At 42.4% G+C, this 18,436-nt stretch overlaps 1 protein-coding gene across 1 annotated transcript in view; it reads left to right on the plus strand.

The window, feature by feature from the left end:
- Positions 1-12,607, plus strand: part of MACC1 (MET transcriptional regulator MACC1) — a 31,328-nt gene extending 18,721 nt beyond the window's left edge. Inside the window, exons 4-6 of the mRNA XM_081164467.1 lie at positions 904-1,092; positions 8,167-10,718; positions 11,709-12,607. Coding sequence (XP_081020593.1) covers positions 904-1,092; positions 8,167-8,379 — 402 coding nt within the window. The 3' untranslated portion in view covers positions 8,380-10,718; positions 11,709-12,607. The remainder of the gene's footprint in view (positions 1-903; positions 1,093-8,166; positions 10,719-11,708) is intronic.
- Positions 12,608-18,436: the final 5,829 nt, after the last annotated feature.

An 18,436-nucleotide genomic window follows, 5' to 3' on the forward strand; every position in this document is an offset into this window, starting at 1 on the left:
AGACCACCAGATTTCTTATACAGTGGTACCTTGGGTTACATACGCTTCAGGTTACATACGCTTCAGGTTACAGACTCCGCTAACCCAGAAACAGTACCTCAGGTTAAGAACTTTGCTTCAGGATGAGAACAGAAATCGTGCTCCGGAGGCACGGCAGCAGCAGCAGGAGCAGCTAAAGTGGTGCTTCAGGTTGAGAACAGTTTCAGGTTAAGTACGGACCTCCGGAATGAATTAAGTACTTAACCTGAGGTACCACTGTACTCTGCTTTGATCACTGAAGCCTTCAGATGGGGCACATTTTGTGCCCCCGCCCCTTAGATTTAACAGCCCTTTACCAGGGACCAAGACTTCTGTGTGGGCAGACCCTGCTCTGTGGAACTCCTTGCACCATGATCTTTGTTTGACAGGAGTCACCCCTGCTTTCTTTCAAACGTCTTTTAAAAATTGTTCAATCAGGTCTTCAGAATCTTTTTTTTTTTAACCAACTAATTTTTAATGATATGTTCTTTTCGCTTTGGCTATTTGGGCGTATTTTGTTTTTAATCTCACTCCTTGCCTTGTTATAATTTCTACAGGAGTGTGGCTTATAAATATTTAAATAACTATATGTATGTGACTAAGTAAAACATACTGTAAAGGCGGATCCGTTGAAATCAATGGACTTAAGACTGCATTCAAGTAGCATTTCATTCAGTTTTCATGATGATCCCTTACCTAATCATTTCCACATTTTATGTGATCTTTCTCCACATGTAAAAAAGCCACTTCTGGAACACTAGTGGAATATTTAGCATAAGTTTAAGTGCTCATTTCCGTATTGCTTTAAACAGTTGCACAAGCTGGCTATACTTAATTGTTATTCATGGTTGCTTGAGAACATAATCATTGAACTTGTGGTTGCAGGCCCTGCTGAAGCTGGATTGCCAAGGACTACTTGCACGCATCACGCAAGACACAGTCATTTTTACGTCTGCTGTGAAGCTTGGGAAAGGCTGGAGAGAGCTGGCAGAAAAATTAGCACGACTCACAAAGCAACAAATTGAAGCTTATGAAACTCCCCACCGGGGCACGAATGGAGATGTTCCTCCCGAGGTGAAACTTCTCTCACTTTCTTTCACTGTGCTCTTTTGCCACCAAAGCTTTTTAGGCTGAATACAGACCATTGTTTTTATAAGTGACGTATAAAATGGCATTGCTTGCCAGGGGATGTATGTGTACAAATTCCTTTTGTGCTACCATTGCTTCTAGTCAAACAGGTTGCATAGGTTTTCTGAGCACAATTCAAAGTGTTGGTGCTGACCTTTAAAGCCCTAAATGGCTTCGGCCCAGTATAATCGAAGGAGCGTCTCCAACCCCATTGTTCAGCTCGGATACTGAGGTCCAGCTCAGAGGACCTTCTAGTGGTTCCCTGACTGCGAGAAGTGAAGTTACAGGGAACCAGGCAGAGGGCCTTCTTGGTAGTGGCGCCCGCCCTGTGGAACGCCCTCCCATCAGATGTCAAGGAGATAAGTAACCATACAACCTTTAGAAGACATCTAAAGGCAGCCCTGCTCAGGGAAGTTTCTAATGTTTGATGTTTTATCATGTTTTTAATATTAATATTGTAATATTTTATTATAATATTATAATATGTTGGGGAAACCCATCTGGAGGGGGGGTATAAATAATAAATTATTATTACTATTATTATTTCTTAAATGATATAATACCCATCAAACATGGTGAAAACAGAATTGGTATATACACTCTTGAAACTGTCTCTCTCCAGTCCTAAACATCATTCTCTCTCTCTCTCTCTCTCTCTCTCTCTCTCTCTCTCTCTCTCTGTCTTACTGTTATGTGTCCAAACTTTCAACTCTAATAATTCTTGTCTGTGTTATAATAGCATGACAAAAAAATTGCTCAAAGCCATTTCTTAAAGCCCACCCAAAGAGACGAGGCTCATCAAGTTGATGGAGACCAAATATTGAATTAAACATTTAAATGGCTGCTCTAGAAAATTTAAATGGAGACATCCTGAGGGTGTAAGTGTATAAAGATTCATTCTGCAATGCAAAGTACCTAAGCCTGCAGTCCTGTGCATATTTTATTTAGGATATATTATTTAGGATTATATTTTATTTAGATAAGGTACACTGAGCTCTGCTGAGTTCTGAGTAAACGTGTTTTGGATTGTTCCGCATCTGTCAATGAAGCTATATAAAAATTTCCATTAACATTGGCCTTTATCAGCAGATGATTTTGGCTTGGTATCCCAATCAAATGTTGGGATGAAAATGTGTAGATATTGTTGAAGGACAATGACAGCTAAACTAACAAATCACATGAACGTACAGCGGTACCTCGGGTTACAGGTGCTTCAGGTTACAGACTCCGCTAACCCAGAAATAGTACCCTTGGGTTAAGAACAGCGGCGGCGTGGCGGCAGCAGGAGGCCCCATTAGCTAAAGTGGTACCTCAGGTTAAGAACAGTTTCAGGTTAAGAATGAACCTCCAGAACGAATTAAGTTCTTAACCCGAGGCACCACTGTATAATGCAGTGAATAATCCAAACAGGAAGCAATGCAAAACTTTGAGCAAGTTGTTGTCCACTTTGGCTTGTTCTTTGAGTTACCAGATTTTTCATGCAGTTCTCTGATATGCGACTTGGACTTGCACATAAATAAGACAAAATAATAAATCCTATAAGCAAAGATAATCTAGGTGAAATCTTGCATAAAGTACTGTTTGTCAAAAAGGGGGGAAAAGGTACTTGATTTGGCAGTGGTCATATCCTCCTCTCTCTTTTTCTTATGGTTATGTTTTTATTTGGAATCATTCATCACGAGCAGCCTTAGAAATCTCGTATCAGCTGCCACGGTGATATTAAGCTGTCAAGTTAGAAGTTAAATGAAATATTCACAACAACCAAATGGCTGCCTCTTTGTCTGTCAGCATGCAGCGTGCAGGAATTTGATAACTCTGTGCGCAGTGTTTTCATTTTTCCTGTGTTTATTTATAGCTTGGTCTTTCCCAAAGGAGGGTCAGGTTCTGTAATAGCACTTCTTTCCTTATTCAGTTCTTACAGCAGCCTTGTGTGGCAGATCCCACTTTGCAGACGAGATACTCACTCTGACATTTTTTAATTTTTGTATTAGTTTCACCTGTAGGCTGCTTTCCCACATAAATGTGGCCAAAGCGGCTCGCAGTGCTGCAAAAAAATAAAATAAAATGCATATTATTACAATAATAGTTTGATGTGCATTGATTTCAAAACATACATAGTATGATAATCCAGCACACAGTGCTTTAAAAGAGTCTCATCCTCCATGAATACTGTCTTCTAACTCCACTGATGGAGGCCTTATAGCCCTGAATACCAGTTGCAGGGAATCACAAGTGAACAGAGTGCTGTTTCTCTTGGGTCCTCCTTGAAGGCTTCCCAGAGGCATAGGCACTGTGAGAATGAGATGCTGGACTAGATAGAATGTTGGCCTGATCTAGCAACACTATTCATTTGTTCCCAGATAATTCGTTTTTATATTACTATTAATGAATGAATTAAATTTGTATACTATAATAATAATAATAATAATTTATTATTTGTACCCCGCCCATCTGGCTGGGCTTCCCCAGCCACTCTGGGCGGCTTCCACAAAAACCAAAAAAACACTAAAATATCATACATTAAAAACTTCCCTGAACAGGGCTGCCTTAAGATGTCTTCTGAATGTCAGGTAGTTGTTTATCGTTTTGACATCTGATGGGAGGGCGTTCCACAGGGCGGGCGCCACTACCGAAAAGGCCCTCTGCCTGGTTCCCTGTAGCTTTGCTTCTCGCAATGAGGGAACCGCCAGAAGGCCCTCGGCGCTGGACCTCAGCGCCTGGGCAGAACGATGGGGGTGGAGACGCTCCTTCAGGTATACTGGGCCGAGGCCGTTTAGGGCTTTAAAGGTCAACACCAGCACTTTGAATTGTGCTCGGAAACGTACTGGGAGCCAATGTAGGTCTTTCAAGACCGGTGTTATGTGGTCTCGGCGGCCGCCCCCAGTCACCCCCCCTTCATCTGTAGAACTCAGGGCAGTTCACAACATAAATCTGCTTCACAGCAGATGATGATTCCACTTAGCTGGGGCTTCTTCTGCAGCCAATCAGGGCTGGGTGGAGTGTCCACCAATGGTCCAGTTGAGCTTAGCTTGGTCATGGCTAGAGATTAGCTGGGCATTGGAGCGGTTTGCTAGGCACAGCAGCCCCAATTATTTCCCTGAGGGCAAGGATAAAATTCTAAAATGGGCCTGAAAGTGTTTTCTTGGTTTAGGTAGGAGAACAAAAAGCCATTCTGGGAGGAATCAGCTTAATTAGAAACCGGTTTAAAGTCCAATTTTAAATAAAGTTCTTAATTACTTCTGTAAAAGGTCTTTGGCTTATCAGCTTAACCATCAAGCTTAAACCCTCATCATGTGTGTTTAAATTAAATTCCAGTTTTGTTTCCAACATGGCTCATCCTTACTTTGATCCTCTGGGTGAGGGAGAAGTGGTCACAGGTTTTCCTTTCACATTATTAAGCATCCTTGCTCCTGGATATTAGCAGTTGCTACCACATACAGAGAATCTCAGACCTCAACAGGCTGTTTTAAAGCACCCCAAACTCTGTCACGTTCCCTATCTTTATTGTGGAAGTTTACCACAACCATGCCTTCCAACACTCCAATGTCTTTACGGTTCCTGCTTGCCGGTTACACCTGGAGTAGCCAAACTGGTTCCCTCCTGTTGCTGTTGGACTCCATCTCCCATCATCCCCAGCTAGCAGGTATCATGGTTAGTGCTGATGGGACCTGTAGTCCACCTGAGGGCACAGTGCTGGCTACTACTGTGCTGCACAGCAGTACATAACACTGGCCAGGTTTGAGGCATAGCTGGGCAAATTTCCCTTCTGCCTTGGTAAGCCCCATAAGCTTAGCAGGCAGCACTGGGACAGCAGGAGTTTCTTTTGGACAGGTTTCTCATGCAAGCAAATCTGATCTTGAGCATCGTTCATGTAGTAAGCAGAAAAATACAAATTCAGGTTCTTCATTCAGGTTTTCCAAACATCGCTAGCTGTGATCACTAGCTCACAAGCATTCTGAGACTTTAAAAATAGCACTTGCTTATTCAGTCAATCTATATGAGCGGACACTCCTATTACACGACTTCTTGCCATTCTGCATCTCCTAATTGCTGTTAAGTAAAACAGTGGTAAGAATGAATTGCACTCCACCCTGTCTCAAATTCTTGACTTTCACGGGCCAGGCTGAGTTTGCAGAACTGACATCTAGGAAGTCCCCTTTGTCTCTCTTTAATTTGCAAATCGAGCTTAATTGAGAACATTTGATCCCAAAGCTGCAGGTTCAAGGTTATTTTCACAGTATCTATCTGCATTTTGAGAGCTTGACAGTAAGACTGGCGTTCTGGCTTCTTTACTGTCAGTGCTAAACTTACTCTCCATCTGTGGTTTTCAGATTTACTTTAAGGTGGTATGTTTTTAAAATAGAAGTTTCTGATGGAGCATCATTTTAAAAAATGACTTCCATAATTATCCATTGTTTTCTGATTTGCCAGTGTTTATGTTTGAAATTTTTAAACATAAATGACCCCCCTCCAAGAATAATACAGCTTTCTGTTTGCCTTTTTGCTATCTTCTGTGCTGATTTTGTTTTGTTTTTTACTTTGCTGTTGCATCTTCCAGTAGACACCTACAAAACGGGAATAAAATTAATTTCCACTAGGAATTCCTAAAAGTTTTGTCTGTGCAAAGCTGCCGTGACCCAGTGCTCATTATGAATAACTGCTAATTCCTAAAATTGTCCTTCCCTATTATCAAAGATAATTTCTGGGTTGCCAGAGCTTGTGATGTCCTATGTTTTTAGTGTTGCTAAAAAGTAGTTGCAAGCCCCCTCAACTGGTTCCTGTACTTTACGTGAGATACTTGTTGAGAAGCTTAAAGTACTCCTTTGCATGAGTCAGAATGTTGATCTTTTTAGCCCAGTAATGTCACTGCCTCCCAAGTTCTTCCTTGATGAGATCTTATCTAGAGATACTTGTGGGTGAACTTGGGACCTTATTATCACTCTCCTTTCCAGTTCAGCTTCTTTTAAATTTTCCACAAGGAGTGATGACCTACTTTGGGAAACTGCACTAGAATTTGAGCTGCTCGAGTAAAATGTTAAGATTCATTGATCAATGACCATATTTGGAGTTTAGAAAATTAGCTGCTCAGCGATCCAGGTCCAACTCAGGGGGATTTCATGATCGATTCCATTTCATTAATTTCATTATTGAGTACAATTTAATTTAAAGCATTTTTATCCCTCTTTTTCCATTAAAATGTTCAAGACAGCTTACAATTTTTTTTAAAAAAAGCAGAACAGTTAACGAGACCCGCAAAAAACCCCACACCAGATCAAATATACCATATTTTTTGCTCTATAAGACTCACTCCCCCCCCCTAAAAAGTAAGGGGAAATGTGTGTGCGTCTTATGGAGCGAATGCAGGCTGCGCATCTATCCCAGAAGCCAGAACAGCAAGAGGGATTGCTGCTTTCACTGCGCAGCGATCCCTCTTGCTGTTCTGGCTTCTGAGATTCAGAATATTTTTTTTCTTTTTTTCCTCCTCCAAAAACTAGGTGTGTCTTGTGGTCTGGTGCGTCTTATAGAGCGAAAAATACAGTAAATGCTTTACACAGCATTCAAAATTTGTCTGGTGCCAGACATATTCTGCACCTGGCTACCAGCAACTTGCGACCAAGTGAAGATGCTTGGGCGCCTGATTTCTCCACCACCTGGAGGCGCATGCCTGGGGATCCTTGGATCTTGACTGTTTTCACACACCAACAGCAAAGCCTGTAGAATTCTATCCATGATATTTCATCTGCATGATCTGAACAAATTTCAGGAACCAGAAGGTTGTATTGCAAAATACAACTTTCAAGCTGTCCAGCCTCCAAATGGCAACTAGGAATTCTGTTTTGGTGATTGTAACCTTGGTTTAAGGAGCCATTTGGTGCCTAGCTTATATATCTGAATTTATAACACTGCCTTTACATTAATCGACTTAAAATATAATGGCAAGCAGCTTAAATTATAAAAGAGGAGCCTAAAAAACAAACAAACAGACCACAAATTTAATAACTTCATAATATATGACGTTCACACAAAAAGTTTTTCAAGACAGAAGCAAGGATAAAATAGCCTCCTAGCCATAAAGCTCCTAATCTGAGGCAAAAGGCTACCAGAGAGAGGAAGAAACTAATTTTGTGATGTGTAAAAGCAAAATGATAACGAGAGAGTGGAGAATGGGATGTGGGGACTAGGTTCATCAGTTGGAGGGGATCTCAACTTAGAACAGAAATCCAACCAACCATAAATGTTATCTCCAGATATTCAGCTGCTTTCTGAATGCCCCTCAGACCCAAACGGTTCTTATAAAAAGAGGAAGAAAGAATTGTCTTGGGGCTGATGATTTCATTAGGGATTTAATGACTGGTAAAAATGAATCCATTAATTCCTTTCAACATGCTGGGTGGGTGGGTGGTGGAGATACTTTTTTTTAAAAAAGTTACCTACTTAATGATATGAGGACATGTTTGTTTAGAGTTGACTGTATGTTTAGAGTTATAGTAATACAGTGGTACCTCAGGTTACATACGCTTCAGGTTACATATGCTTCAGGTTACAGACTCCGCTAACACAGAAATAGTGCTTCAGGTTAAGAACTTTGCTTCAGGATGAGAACAGAAATTGTGCTCCGGTAGCATGGCAGCAGCAGGAGGCTCCATTAGCTAAAGTGGTTCTTCAGGTTAAGAACAGTTTCAGGTTAAGAACGGACCTCCGGAACGATTTAAGTACTTAACCAGAGGTACCACTGTATGATAATAAGTATGGGGTATGAATGAGAATAGTTAACTGGGGTATGGCTAAGTTATTACTGTTTAAAGCTGGTGACTTTAATGTTATTGTTCCTGCCTATGGATTTTAAAGGGTTATGTATTTTACCATGAATCTGTATTTCAAAATATAGTAAGCCACTTTGCTTTTTGTGGAATGCCCTCCCCAGGGAGGTTTGTTGGATGCCTCCATGATATATTTTTAAGTGCCAGGCAACAAGATGTAAATGATAATAATTGATCCCCGGTATGTTTTCAACTTCAGATGATGTGGAAACCGGCGTATGATTTCCTGTACACCTGGGGAGCTCACTATGGAGACAGTTACAGAGATATGTTGCAAGACCTGCAGTCTGCACTGGACAAAATGAAGAATCCTGTGACCAAACAGTGGCGAGAATTAACCGGAGCTCTGATTCTAGTCAACTGCATGGAGGTTCTCCAGGCAAGTGCTTTCTCTAAGATGGATGAAGACTAGAAGTCATCTAATTTAGAAAGGCGCCGTGGAAATTATCTTCCTGAAACACAAAGCAGTTAAATGAGAGCATTTGCATCAAGAACCGTTTAGCTCCTCTGCCTGTGAAAATTATGCCTATTGCTTCTGGCTTTTATGGGCTTAAGCTTTTTTAAATGAAAAGATCAAGTCATTTATTTTTCAAGCAGGACCAGTTTTCCCTTGCTTTCCTTCATACTCGTGTCCCTACAACAACATGTCTCGAAAGGTATTCGTGTACAGCAGTCGGAAGCTGAACAGCCTTGCAGTGGGCTACACATTTTGGGGGGAAGTTTAGCACAGGAGGAATTTGAGCTGGGCAGCATAGTTACATTACTTATTCAGAGCGTTTTACCTAGAAATTGCTCCCTATGCCTGCTATTGTCATTCCTGAGAGAACCAGTTAGGGAAACTTTGTGCACTCCTGTGAATACATGGTTGCTCTGAGGTAATTGGGAAAGCTGTTTCATCACATGTATAAGGTAAATATATCCTCGATTACTTTACTACAGTAGCACCTCAGCTTACGTTACCCTTGAGTAATGTAAACTTTGAGTTGCGAAAGTGGCAAACCCGGAAGTGTTTTGCCACACGCGCATGCGCAGAAGCGCTCTACCGCACCGTGTACATGCGCAGAAGCAGTCTGCCGCCACTCGCACACATATGCAGAAGCAGTTCCTCTGGTTATGGAAATCTCGGGATCCAACCAGAGCTCTGGAACGGACCCCATCCGCAACCAGAGATACTACTGTATTCATTGGGTGTTTGGATTCTAGTGGAAAAGGACTGTCTGAAGGTCTCTCTGCCAGGTATCTGTATTATTGACCCATGTTTCTTCATGAAAAAGTGGTCTGTCCCCTTTGTGGATGTCTTGTAGTATTCATTTCCCCCAGCGCACCAGCCTTATCTCTCATCCCCAGGTAATGGGAACCCCACCTCCATCTTGCTGTGACCTTGCCTTCTTATTTGGCTCTAAAGCAGATCCAGAATTGACATTCTGTGACAATGGTGACATATTCGTAGGGTCAGTTCTTTGCTCATTTCTCCACTCCTCAGGGCAAATGAAATGTACGGTCAGTGCATGATTGTTATGGAAACTTCCCACTGGCATAGGAACCACAAAGCAATCTGCTCTGCTGCTGTCATAGTTTCCGAACTTGTATCCATAACATGGTGGTTCCAACATCCACTTCCGACTATCAGGCTCTGCTTGATACCCTTACATCACGATGACAAATGAAACTGTTTTTAATGATTAAAAAAAAAGTTGTCTGCATCCACCCAGGTACGTCCAAAGATACATATTATTTTTGCACCATTGCATGTGTCAAAAGTTTAATGTACAGATACAATTTATTCACATTTTTTTAACCTGCTGTTTTTTATTTGTGTGGGCTCTTAAGTTGGGCAGTCCTAGCTTACAAGGGTCAATGGCAGCTGTTGAATCTCTGACTGCCCTGTTAGCCACTACCTCTTCTGTTTTTTGTTTTTTTAATTCAAGAGGTACACAGCAGGGCATTATGGACCAAATGTATTTGCCATTATTATTGGTTTGTGTGTTCTTTGATAAAAAACCTGTTCCACTTTTTGTTTCACTGTAGTAAGAGTATTTTTTTGGGGGGGTATGCATTGAGAACATGTGTGGATAAGAAGGCCACAGGCAGTCATTAGTTTCTCACTACCTGTGGATGTCTATAAAAAGAGACTTGAGAAAAACAAATAGGCTCTAAACCTCAGTGCCATTTGTGCCTTGACAATCTTACCACGATCTCAGCAAAAATCTTAGTAGTGTGAATTAATGTTGCAAGAAATGTGGCAGTTAATCACACCTAATAGTTCTAATATGTCACACCCAAAACTGCAAAGAGAGAAAAATTAAGAGTTCATTTTATTTAGTGGGAGGCTCTCTGCATAGGCCCTGTTCAGACATAGCAATCTCAGACCATTACACCGTGGTTTATCAGCCAATGAAAAGCCTGTGCCAGTGTGGTTGCTCTTTGAATCTCTGCTCCCCTCATGGTCCTGGCTTTGTAGCTTAAGATCATGGCTTCTTTGAACCACAGTTTCCTATTACATCTGGTCTCGGAATTGCTGATATAATCTCTGCTTGTCATGGTTATCAAATCACAGTTTCCTGGTGCAGATGTATCTGGAAACTATGGTTTAGATCAGCCAAGTATGAAGAGAAGGATAGGGAGGGAGTGTACAGGTTAATGGCTCATTCTCATACTGGTGAGCCATGGTTTGTGGGACCAAGATTGCTGGTTGAAGCTTGCCCATAAAAGTCAACAATTCAGCCACTAAGACTGTTACTCTATGGCAGTGTTTCCCAACCTTTTTTGGGCAAAGGCACACTTGTTTCATGAAAAAAATCTCGAGGCACACCACCATTAGAAAATGTTTAAAAAATTAACTCTGTGCCTATATTGACTATATATAAAGTAACTCTCTTTAATAGGAATCAATGAAGGCATATTCTACATATGTAGCTGAAATAGTCGAAAAAATTCTGAGTTGTAAGAATGGGCTTGTATCATGCCAGATGGGGAAAGGTCACTTTTTACTTATGTAAAAAAAAATAAAAAAATAGTAACAGCATAGAAGGTAATGGTTAGGCTAGCATCCCTCTTCCAAATATGCTAGGTTTTTATTTGCAGGGACTGTTCTACATGGGAAAGCATTCAGCACTGTCATTCTCCCATCTGCCATCTGAATTGGTACTATTCTGGGTCAACTTACTCTGCTGCATGTGTAGATGAAAATGGCACCAAGTGTGGGGGAGGGGGCAGAACAGGTTTCAGATACAGGATATTAAGCATACACGTACTTCAGATTGAACTGGTTGCTTGCTTTGCAAGTTTTCATTTCCCAAATGACTGCCTTGGCAAGCGCAATACCTACCAGGCTCAACGCCGGTCTCGCGCTGCCGCTTCCCGCGCTCTCAAGGACCCGGGAGGAGGAAGGCGTGAAGGGAATCCCGAAGGCGCGAAAACCTCGCGCATGCGCAGGCCTTCCGCCTGCGACAGCCCAGTAGGCCGGCCGAAGCGAGCGGCGATGGGATGTGGGAGGGAGCTCGCTCGCCGCCCCGCGTGTGCCTATGTGGGGCACGTTACAGCCCCGTGACGTCAGCGCCACGCAGGCAGCCAGGCAGGCAGACGGCGAGAGCCCCGCGCTGGGCGGCCTCTCCTCGCCGCCGCCGCCCCGCCTCTCGCTGCCCGCCTCGCCCGCCTCCCTCCCACGGCACACCAGGCAACGTCTCGCGGCACTCTAGTGTGCCGCGGAACACCGGTTGGGAAACACTGCTCTATGGTAAGGTTATAGGACATGATTATATGCTCAGTTACTGAAATCCAGTGTCTTGTGTTCATGAAGTTCCCTGAATCTAGGGAGCTGGATTCCTTGACAGTAAAATAGATGTAGCTTTGTATTGGGGCATTGTGATTGGACTCCCTCACACATTAACAGATTCCTTTGTGGAGGGTTCCACCTCCATTTAGGATGCAGGCATAAGCAGCCAACATAGGAACATGGTACTCTGTGAAGTGGCTGCAAGTGATACTTTCTTATATGATATTGGAAATAGTCCTGTCAATGCCCGAAGAAAAGACTATGGCTTGACAAAATCTTAACAGAGGTTACTGTTCCAGAACCTACTTCAGCAAGCATGCTGAAGAACAGAAGGAGGAGTTTGGTACCTAATGAAGCAAAATAGGATGAAGGGTATTCTCACCTCCTGTCTGCATTTACTATGCATTTCCATGTATGTGTACTCAGAAGTGAGTCCTGCTGTTCCCAGAGGTAGGAATGCACAAGACTGTCGCCTTCCTTTGGATAGGGGTTGGGGAGTTACCATCATTCTTAAAGGGACTGGGTTTCATTTGGTCTTCCTGCTTTTTTATATGAGCATTGCTAAATTTTATTTTGCTTGACCAAAAATACAAAGGCCTGATGTGAAGAATTCTAATGGTCTTTGTATAACAGATGAGGAAAATTGCCAACATTTTGATTATATGGAAGGGATTCCAGATATAGCTTCAGGTTTTTGACTACAAGGGCACCTTAAGCAAGGAAACGAGGGGCTGAGCCAATCCTCTACGAAGGCAGCTCGTATTCTGTTTATTTTCAAAGTGCAGTTTTTGGAACTGATGTTGTAATGTTATTTTCTGATATATTGGTTTAATACTTTATTAAAAAAATATATAAGTTTTGTGTATTTTGATTAAACTGACTGTTTTAATTCTGATTTGGGACATGCCACATCTGTCACAAGTGCAAAATCTCCACCACTGGACCTGCCATTGTATTATTGTTTTTATTTATTAAATTTGTATACCGCCCTTCATCCGAAGATGAACCAGGGTGATTCACGGCAGAAAAATACAAAAGGAGAATACAAAACACAAAACAAAACAAAAACCAATAGCAAGAAAATGTAATAGCAAGAGGGAAAACATCCAACCTGTATTAGATAAATAGCATTATTCTAAGCAGAGAGGATTTAGATTTTCAAAGGATTTAGATTTTTTTCTCCCTTGTTGAGAAATTCACTCTTTTTGTACTGAGACGCTGTTCCATGGCTAACATGGGCTTACTTTTCAGTGGAATACAAAAAGAAAAAAAGAAATGCAGGCCAGCCGTTGTCTTCAGAATAACCCACGGATATTTGGTCATGTCTACGAGACCTGTCAGTTGGCGTCTGCACCGTGAAACAGCTACCTGATCCCTGTGTCTGCGGAATTGTGGTTTCTGGAACAAAGCCTCATGCTGCTCCAGTTGACTGACAGTTTGGTGAATTTCTCTCCCTCTGGAAAACTCCAGTGTCACAGAACCAGGCTGCTCTCACCACCAAAGGATTATCTCCCCCTGAATTTGCTTATCTCTTCTTGACACAGGAGGGAAGGTTTGTTCAGAGCTCCATATACAGAGAATTCATGCTTTGCTACAGAACCTTGGTCCTCATTTTGAACATTTTTGCCAGTCCACGTGAGCCTCCAAATAATATGTGACTGTAGGGGCAGCATGAAGCAATCAATATAAATGCTCTGGGCTGACTAAAGCACAATTTTTAAGTATCAGTGTGGCTTGATTTACTTTTGCTAAAAAAGAAACAGTTGGAAAGTGAGTTCACTGCATTTCTGCCATTCTAACTTTAGTCCATCTACGAAAGGCGCAGGAGATTTCTTTCTGGGTTTGCCATATTTATTTTCATTTGTTAGAGTAATTCTAGTTGTCTTCTAAAAAATTAGATTTTGGCAGAATTGCAACCAAGACTGACCAAAGCCATTCTATTATGGGTTTAGTCTTAGATCAGGGGTAGGCAACCTAAGGCCCGGGGGCCGGACGCTGCCCAATCGCCTTCTCAATCCGGCCCATGGACGGTCCGGGAATCAACGTGTTTTTACCTGAGTAGAATGTGCCCTTTTATTTAAAATGCGTCTCTGGGTTATTTGTGGGGCCTGCCTGGTGTTTTTACATGAGTAGAATGTGTGCTTTTATTTAAAATACATCTCTGGGTTATTTGTGGGGCATAGGAATTCGTTCACCCCCCCAATATAGTCCGGCCCCCCAGAAGGTCTGAGGGACAGTGGACTGGCCCCTGCTGAAAAAGTTTGCTGACCCCTGGTCTTAGATCTTGCCACTTGCCTTTACATTGCAGATGTAAAAGGCCCGTGACTCTGAGATGGCACTTTGTATCTCAGGAGTGGGGGACAAAATTCAACCTGAAGGGCACATTGCCTTTTGGAAACTCTAGGGGCCACATGCTAGTCGTGGGTGGGGTCAGAGGCAAACGTGGGTGGAGAAATGAATAACAATGTTAGCTTTAGTACACTGGGGTGTGGCCTAGGGAGAGTCTTGAGGACCAGACAGAGCTTTGGAGGTCCACGTTGGCTTCCTACCCCTGTTGTTTTTGCCTTATTTAAATCATTGACAATACAACTTGTGTGGGATGTATCACCACCGAAGCAGTCAAATACAACATTTCCTGTTTCCTAGAGTGGACAGACAAGGGAATGTTGCTCCAGACAGGGAGGACTTCCTGTCATACCTGCTCTAGAGCATCCGCCCCCTGTATGTGACCAGGTAGATGGGCGTGACCCTAGCAGACCCTATAAAAGGGCTAGTCATGCAGCCATCTTTCTCTTTGCCTCTCTTTGCCTCTTTTCCTCTCTTCTGGCTCTTAGCAAGCAGCACATGGCTCATTCTTACTGAGGATGGAGGCCACAAGGTAAAAAGTCTGATGCCTAGCTCAGACTTCTTTTCTCTACAAATGTAACTGTAACCACAAGATAAAGCCTGCCATCAGGATGCTACTGTGAACTGAATGTAAGTAAACTTTACCATTACTTTTAAAGAAGACTGTCATGTTATTATTATTTTAAAGAGGGAAATAAAGGGAAATTTACAGGAACTATCCAATCTAGATAAGCCAGACTGGATTGCTCAGCTTAAATGATTCTAACAAATCCATCAACTTGCTTCCAGCAATGTACATGGGAATGTGCTCTGCTACAAGCTCACTAGCGTGAGCGAGGAGAGGTAATATTTAATCAATGTATCCTCTCCTACTTTCCTCAACATTCCCACAACTTGCCCATATAGTTATTGACCTCTATTCCATCATGGTCTCCAGAATCCAATGAGAAAGATCTTCTGCATTGCTTCTACCCCTTTGGTGCTGAAGTAGTTACACGTCTTATTATCATTATTCCTGTCGTCTGGTCTTTGACCGTAATAAAGAGTGGACTGAATTGAGTTGGGGGAGAAAAGTGAGCATGATGTTGCAATGTCAGGTTTTTTGTGTGAAACTGCTGCCTGTTTCTTCTATAAGGAGAGCACCGATCACAAACGTGGAACCATCACAGTGTCAACATTTCCAGAAATAGAGACCCATAACTCCCTGATGGTGACTTGTACAGGAATTCCTCATTCAGTGCTATGCGAGCAAGCTATTTTGCCTAGGAGAACTCTGTACTTGCCAAATAAGTGAGAGGCCAGAACTAAGCTGGAATTTTTTTTTATCACTATGCTATATCAGGTGAAATCTGGAGCAGTTGTTAATGGCCTTAAGTGTCTCAACATCTGGAAATGAGAGTGCCTGGGTTACAGTTAAAAAAGGAGGGCATATGCTTTACCAGATAGATGTTTCTATGTAATTTAAAATACCACATCTTTTTTGTTTTCATGCTTCCATTGAAAGAAGCATAATTATTCTGTCTTTCATAAATATCAGCCCAATCTGACGCCTTGCAGCCTGGGACAGGGGACTTGATTACAGAAGCCAGCAGGTATTCATTGCCCCATTATATATGGCTTGTTGGTTTTGCTAACTCAATTTTTGCGTGGTTAGACAGCTTTGGAACGCAGACAGCTTTGACACAGGCTAGGCTGCAAAATATATATTGTTTCAAGTCAGCAGCCGAGTGCCAACTCTGCAATTTGGCACAATGCACCAGTGGGCGCGAAGAGCAGAAAAAACTTCACCAACCTTGTGTTCAAATACTATTCTCTGAGGCATTGCTGTTCAGCTTTCATGCATCGCCAAGATGATTTGCCTTTGCAAATCATTCCCCATTTCTCTCTGTGCCAGGCACTCTTCCTCTCAAGGTGCCAGCGTTATTATTATAAGACTGTTTTCAATAATGAGAAGAGCCATTAACCAGTGTCTCGCTCACTGCTGAGGGAGTGGTGTTCACAGTGGGGCTCGTTCAGTACTCCAGTTTCCATCGCTACACTCTGTATCTCTTCCCTGGATGTTATTTAATATTCAAGGAAGATGATGAGTAAGTTTTAACACTAAGGAGAAAATGAGAGATCCTGTAGTGGAACGGACTTCATGGTGGTAATTTGCAGGTTTTCTTCCAGGTCTAGTTAGCAGTGGCAGGCTAATTCAGAATGTGGGGAGTGGGAGTGCCTTGGTAGAATGGTCCACAGTTGTAGGTGGTGGGGGTCAAAGACCCATTACTATTTCTGCAGGAGGGTCTTTGTCTCCAGCATCCTAGAGTCGCCCAATCAGCATGAGAGGGAAGCATTTTAGCCAATGTGTACTCCAAATCTAAGCATTTAGGAACACTGAGAACATAAGGAGCTTCAGTTTTATGAGAACGGCATGCAAGTTCTCTTACGTGCAATGGAACTTTGCGGAAAACACAACTTAAGTCACCCCAAGAATATTTTAGGACATGCCAAATCACTTTCCCAAATGCATGGAAAATAGGAGATCTAGCTGAAAGGCATCACCGAGATCTGCACTGATCTTATCATTATTGTATCATAAGATTGCTCAATAATCTTAGAAGGTTGCATGACCTTGGAGGGACCGTGGCTGTGACCATCATGAAAGGACCCTGCACTTCTGGAATTGACTCATGTGGGGTGTCACATGATTCAGTGCTCCCTGCAGATACAATTAAGGAAGGTGCGCTGGGCTTGTCAGCAGGGTCATGGCAGAATTGCCGAAGGTCCAGCACTCCCGCACGACCCTTTGAGGAGCCGAGTGCACGGGTACTACGTGTGTGTGTGTGTATGTGTGTGATATCACACATGCTTGATGGGCCCCCCAATGTTGAACGCAACTTGGCGCCTGTGCCTGGTGGTGTGGAGTTGCAAGAACAGTCCCTTGCTGGCAGAGTCATTGTTGTTGGCCAGGAGGTGGCAATGGCAAGGCAGTAAGAAAGATGCAGCTGTGCTGACACAATGGCAGATCCAACACAGCGCTACTGGCCGGAGGCAGAAGCAGCATCCAGTGCTCCCCTCTGGTAAATACCAGCACCTCCTCAGCCAGGAGGCTATTGCTGGAGCTCCATCCCACTGCTCTTGCTAATAAGAAGCAACAACACATACAGCTGCCAAAATATACAGGAGGGTTCAGAAGCCAGATCTAAAATGAGACGGTTTAACTGCATTTTCTAGCCAGACGGCCTAATATGTGCTTCCCAGACTTATGCATGTGTAAGAATGCAGTTATCAATCTGATTGCTCACTTTGCCACATTTAGTGATGCTATTTTGGTTCAAATGCATGCAAAAACAATATTTTATAAGGAAAACACACATAAAAATGCATAATTTAGGAGGGAATGTCTAGAAGGGCGCACAGGCATGCATAATTTAGAGAGGAAGCATTGCAAAATGCATATTTTAGGAGAAAGTTCCCCAAAACACATATATTAGGGACGATATGCATACAATATAACGGTAAGGTTTTTTTCATGTAAAAACCCCCAGACCAAATCCACAGATAATGCAGCTTACAACGGAAAATGTGACATAGAGCAGAAAAAGGCTGATGCTTCCATCTCTCTGATTCACAGCTACTATTCAGTCTACACATTTTGAGGGAACGTGTTACAGTCCATTTCAGAATGCAAGTGAATGATGGCTTGAATCGCCCCTCTCTGCAGATATTAAAGCTAGTACGTGTGAGGGAAGGTCAGGACAGTTCTCAAAACAATGTTTTAATGGCATTAGGAACTTTTCACAGTGACTGGATATACATTTGTGAGTATTTTGATTTACCACCTTTCCTGAATGTTCAGTACTTCTGGAATCCAAGTGTGCTTAATGTCTACACAAAGGAGGAAAGTGAGATTACCAGTATGATAGAGTGTTGTTTCTCAGCTTTCAAGTAATTGATTTAATATTGATGACAGTGAAGCATTATGTAAATAATATACTGTCAGGATTACTGCACATGGCAGCTTTTCAGAATGATTGCTGACATTTTCCGCAAAGTGCCAGAAGCTTCTCACTAGACTTGCCTCAATCGTAAAACAGAGAATAGGTTGTGCTTCATAGCACCAGGCAGCCAGAATAAAGGGCCCTAAGGAATATTCCCTGAACAATCTTCTGTTAAAACAATGGACATATCTGGAGAGAGAGAGAGAGAGAGAGAGAGAGAGAGAGAGAAGGTTTTTCAATTGTTTCTCAGTGTTAGTGAACTAAATCATATGCTCAGACTTTGAGACACTGTTCAATACATGTGAAGCAGTTAGAAGCCCACCTTAACCATTGAAACAAGGAACCAGGTAAAGTTGGCAGTAGCG

The sequence above is a fragment of the Podarcis bocagei genome (genome assembly GCF_964188305.1).
Source record: "Podarcis bocagei genome assembly, chromosome: 12".
NCBI lineage: Eukaryota > Metazoa > Chordata > Lepidosauria > Squamata > Lacertidae > Podarcis > Podarcis bocagei.